At 42.7% G+C, this 5,641-nt stretch overlaps 1 protein-coding gene across 1 annotated transcript; it reads right to left on the bottom strand.

Annotated features, from left to right (window-relative positions):
- Positions 1-397: 397 nt before the first annotated feature.
- Positions 398-4,872, bottom strand: calm2b (calmodulin 2b, (phosphorylase kinase, delta)). The gene is made up of 6 exons (XM_030773315.1): positions 4,805-4,872; positions 3,061-3,091; positions 1,209-1,352; positions 925-1,031; positions 589-724; positions 398-426 (listed from the first exon to the last, which is right to left on the bottom strand). Exons 1-6 carry the CDS (start codon positions 4,805-4,807, stop codon positions 398-400), a joined length of 450 nt encoding a protein of 149 aa, XP_030629175.1. The 5' UTR covers positions 4,808-4,872.
- Positions 4,873-5,641: the final 769 nt, after the last annotated feature.

Here is a 5,641-nt window from a genome sequence, read left to right as displayed (position 1 = left end):
GAAGAAAGGAACAAAGAAAAAAACAAACAAAAAAAAAACAAACATGCCAACATTGAAGTGATGCCAACTTTCAGTCATCTGGACCCAACGCCCTGTTACCACCCCACACTGGGTAGGCAAGCAGACCAGAGCAAACTAGGGCACAAAAAGGTTTGAGCGCCAGCCAAAGGCTCGGACCACGCCAGTCCCGTGACCGCTCCTTTCATCAAAATGTTAACAATGACCGGGGGGGAAAGGGGGGGGGGGGGCATGAGGACTTAAATCCTAAAGTAGAGTACATGCAGTTCCTTTGGACAGCGGGAGAGGATGGGGAGAATCAAAATTAAAACATCTTACAGAAATTACAAACAAAGAAAAAAGGCAAATCAATTTATACAAGAAATTCTGTACAAGGCCCTCACTTCGCCGTCATCATCTGTACAAACTCTGCAGGGGGAGAGAGAGAGAGAGAGAGAGAGAGAGAGACACAAACAAATTACATAACGAACAGATTCAGACAGATCTGACAAATCTGTGAAAGCATTTTTAGTCCCCGAGAGGCCCGAACAATTTTCTCAGACTCCTGACTTGGTACTCTGGTCCTCTTACCTTCATAATTGACCTGGCCGTCTCCATCAATGTCTGCTTCTCTGATCATCTCATCCACCTCCTCATCCGTCAACTTCTCCCCCAAGTTTGTCATGACGTGGCGAAGCTCCGCGGCGCTGATGTATCCGTTTCCATCCTGACGACAGAATTGTGATTCAAAAGTCAGTACCCAATCAAGACTGTCACCTTTCACTCAGAAACATCCCAGTTGACCACAAAAAACATTAAACATTCCGAAATTCCATAGACACCCCACTGGAGTCTTTATACTTAAAACCATAAACAGTGGCTGGCACAAGCACAGAGCGGCCACCAGCGCCCCTGATGGAACTGTACCTTGTCAAAGACGCGGAAAGCTTCTCGGATCTCCTCCTCGCTGTCGGTGTCCTTCATCTTTCGGGCCATCATGGTCAGAAACTCTGGGAAGTCTATTGTTCCGTTACCTGGTTACAAATAGAGTAAAGGTCACATGCTGTACGGTACAGTCACAGCACTACCAAACCCTGGCAACCTTAAACTACCTCAGTGCTACAAAGGTACACAGAATACAGATATGCATGTGACGGCAGTGCCATTGCGTCTCTGTGTGTGTGTGTGTGTGTGTGTGTGTGTACACGCACCATCTGCATCCACCTCGTTGATCATGTCCTGCAGCTCGGCCTCTGTTGGATTCTGGCCCAGGGAGCGCATGACTGTGCCCAGCTCTTTGGTGGTAATGGTACCATCCCCATCTTTATCGAATAGTGAGAAAGCCTCTTTGAATTCTGCCAAGACAAAAAGGAGTTGGTCAGAGTTGAACACATGTGTTATTTATAAGTAGTGTGGCATTATAAAAGACTGTTAATGAATGGGGGAAAGGGCACTTCACTGTGTGAATCTGAACGGCCAATTGGGTCGTTTTCAACAAGAATCACAGCCCGTGTGCAATGGCCTGTACTAGAGCCAGTTAGTCAGGCCATCAGACGTTTTGGTGTAACAAACAGCCAGAGACACAAAAGAAATAAAAATTCCTCCATACTTTAAATCTTAATTCTTCAAAACTAAGGTTATGCTCAAACTAAAGCACCTTTAGACTTGCGTCCTTGAATAATACCTATGTCTCAGGCAAGCTGACTGTAGGGGAAATAACTGATAAAAATGATACAAAGGTTAAGCAACTAGAGACAATGCCTCCAAGTCAAAAAGCAATGACATTTGTGACATAACACGGTTGCTTAGACACAGTTCCAAACAATGCCTTGACAGATAAACGTACTGAGCGGCAAAGGGCTATAGCACTGAACCAAACAAACAACTCAGAACCATGGCAACCGTGAGCTACCTGAGGTAGCTGTTAGGCTTGTTAAAAGACAATTTAGCAGCATGAAGCTTACCAGGTCTGGAGGTGACCGAGTCATGCAGACAGACCACATAAACTCAAGACTTTTCAGAAAAGACTTCCACTATGGCCATGAAAGGCTTTGAGGAGGAGAATATATGATCTGTGTGTAATTAGCCTACGCTGACCTAGACAGCACTAAAATCCCACATCCTCTAATCTATTACTTTAATGGCACATTAAGTGTTTCAAGGAAAATTTACATCATGAGTTCCCAGATAAAATCTGCCTTCTATATCTCTGTGCCATTGGACAAATGGACCCCTTGAAAAAACTACCATAAACAATGGAAACAGATTACATCTGCTACATGATGGACTCAGTTAACCTAACAATGCTTCAGAATTCAGCAGAAAACTTCAGAGCACACAAAGATATGGAAGAAGAGCCATCTGCTCTAATGGAAACCATCTAAAAAGGAAAACAAATAAAGAAAAGAAGAAATAAACCCTCAGTGGAGCAGTAAATGGTGATCAATGACAGACGGAATATATTATGCCCCAAAGTCTTTCCATCACTGCAGACCAAAAACACGCTGTCCATTGAACACAGTACTTCCACCCATGGTTTCTGATGACTGAAATAACAATGCCAGATCCCCAAGGCCAACCAGCATGGGGCCAAATAGCAGAGTTTTCAGCAAAAACCAAACTACTGGCTTATGAGTGAAAACAGGTCTGTATCACCTGATGGGTTAATGAGTTTCCTCATCTTTAAGAATTCACCTGTAGCAATTCAGTCGTTCAATCCTGAAAGTGCTATTTCACCAGCATAGTTACTGTTTCTTGCAAAGAGGACCTCCCGTTTGTCCACTTAAAGAAAACGAGGGGAAAAAAAAGACTTTCCACGGAGCTCCAACCGACCATTGTGAGAAACAGCAGGGGAAGTGATATCACCACGGAGAAGAACAGCCCATGTAAAAGAGGAGTGTACATGCAGGGCGTCTCAGAACGTGCCTTAAAAGGCAACAGATGTGACGATAATCCAAAGAGATAGGAAATGTTGGCAGAACTGCAAGAGTAAATGCCAAAAGCCATGTGCCAAGTTGGAAAAGAAGTATAAGGTGCTAGTGGGGAAAGGAGGAATGTGCTTACCAGCAATCTGCTCCTCTGTCAGTTGATCGGCCTGAAGAGAGAGAGAGATGGGAATGATAAATTAAAAAAAAACACACACACAAAACAATGCATGGCTTTAAATACTGTGGCTAACACTACTGCTTTTTGGTATCAAAGTAAACTGTCCCATTCCAGCTACCGCGCCTTTTTCCCCCACTCACACAATAGACCCTATTCTCCTCCCTCCCATCAAGTGCTGCCGAGGCGTTCCTAACGCCCAAAGGGCATGCACTCTCTCTCTCTATACAGTGATTGTATCAACGATTTGATTTGGGTCATCCATAGAGGAAACAGTGTATTTGTGTTTGTCACTTCGTCCGTGTGTGTACATAACTAACTTTACTGAAGTTTTTATTTGTACTGTACATTTCCCGCCAACGTCAGAATCCGCAAATAGTAGTCAGTATTACTTCCAAGACTTTACAGGCGAATTAGGCACTTTCTACACCGATCTGTGTAACTCCAGCTGGGTATGCAATGCATCTCATGGAACTGGTAGATAATAATACCACTGTCCAACCCTACAGAAAATAAAAATAGAAAATCTTAACGGGTATCACCGGCGTAAAGTTACTGCCTAGTATGACCGGACCGAAACCTAACGTGGCTATCCTGGTCTGTCTCGAAGACAGAGCGCCGAGTTTAATCGAATATGACTCTCGTAAGTAACGCATGCTTACAAAAGTAATATCACAGTTTACCAACACGAAACAGAGCGTCTTACTGAATGCATGGAATGAATGATATTTTCATGATCACCAATTTAGCTATATCTGGCAACCCGTAATGACATATGTCGATTCGTCTTTTCTGTGTCCGTATAGTTTATTTGTAAATCGAAACGTAACTTACAGCACTGATTACACAGAATCATGATATTCTATTAGTCACACTGGTTCGGTCATCTTTCCAAAAATGTTTGCACGGCTTTTTGTTAGTCATAAAACGTCGGCATGACAAACGTGATATGGTCACCGCCTTAACCGCTTCGCACAGAGAAATTAGCGATCTAGCATCTCATTCATAGAGGTAACTCAGCCAACTGATTTCATAACGACTGAATAGCCCGTTTCAGCTGCACGTATGAGCTATATACACTCGTTAAATTTACTTAAAACAACACTTAAGTAGCACCTACGGGAAAGTTCAAAACAAGCGTAAACAAGTGTGAACAAGCTACGCGTTCGAACCCTGAATTCGCTACTTAGCTAGCTGGCTGTCAGCCTACACAGCAATTAGGAGATGTTGCTTGTTGCCCATAACTGTAGCTATTACAAATGCCAAACTTCGCAAGCACTGAAGCTATCTCAGGGGTGCAGACAAGCAGTAACGGTGTCAGAGATTAATCTTTTGAGATTAGGACAGAATAACTAATAAACGTTCGTCAGGTTAACAGGCGAACTTTGTTTCCATCAGTGTGAAGGTAGCGCAAGATGTGATCCAGTGGCCAACCGCAGCTGCACCAGTAACAGCTTATCATATCCAGTACTGTACGTCGTACGCTTGCAAACAAATTCCCAATTTAAATGAGTATCTCGTGCCAGCAATTGCGGCATTTTGGCGCCACTCACTGAAGGTAATTTTTAAACTTAAACCCTCATTCAGACGTTAAGTAATTCCGCAGTTTTTACTCCTCATAACAGACTCACACCTGTCTGTATTCAGGTTGAGATTTCTCTCCAATTCCTACAAACGAAATTATATTTTAATTTAGAGTACTCACCATTTTCTAATGCTGGTCTGACTTCCACCCTCCAAGAGACACGCACAAATGCTTGGCAACAGATTGATACAGACCCGCCTTGACGGTTGTACATAAACACCTCCCCTATGCTTGTGTTCATCCGCCAACCCTATTCTACACCGACACAGACATATCAGAATTTCTTTGCTTAAATCGATCATAAATTTATATAGGAATAATTTTAAAAATGGGTTAACATGCTTAAAATGTAAGAACCTTAATTATTACGTCAGTATCCAAAAAAGATCCTGAAAAAAAAGACGAACTACATGACAGCGGATGACTATTGTTTGAGAGGCGGTTATTCGGGCGTCTCTGATTGGTTCGTTTGTACCTGCAATGCGTCACTATTTGGTCATGCACTGTAGCATTGAGCTAGTTGCAAATGCTTCGAAGCTATTGATTCTCATAGGTTCCACTTAAAAGAACTGGAGTCATGTGCTTAATGGCCATTTCTTTTGATTGAAATTATTTTATGTTCCTGATGTTACACAGAAATGCAGCAAAAGTAAACGTCAGGGTGACAGAAATAGCAAAGTAATATTTGAAAGATGCACTCTCCAAGTTTTACACTGACACAGCATTCATCATCCGTAACTCCTTTGAAATCTGCCAGGCCTATGTCAGGATTTGATGAGTCTGTGGTAACTGGCAGACTTCTAAGAAGGAAGAAATTAGTTAACCTGGAAGTTTGGCATCTCATGCACACATTACACATCAGCATCATTCCTATTAAGGCCAGCCTCAATACAGCTTGCACATCTTCCATTCCCCCTTGCAGTTTATTTGTTTCAAAGTGTTTTCAAACAGTGGACT

Source organism: Chanos chanos, chromosome 5 (assembly GCF_902362185.1).
Source record: "Chanos chanos chromosome 5, fChaCha1.1, whole genome shotgun sequence".
Classification (NCBI taxonomy): domain Eukaryota; kingdom Metazoa; phylum Chordata; class Actinopteri; order Gonorynchiformes; family Chanidae; genus Chanos; species Chanos chanos.
The sequence above is the reverse complement of the archived record's forward strand: the minus strand, read 5'-3'. Positions and strand labels throughout refer to the sequence as shown.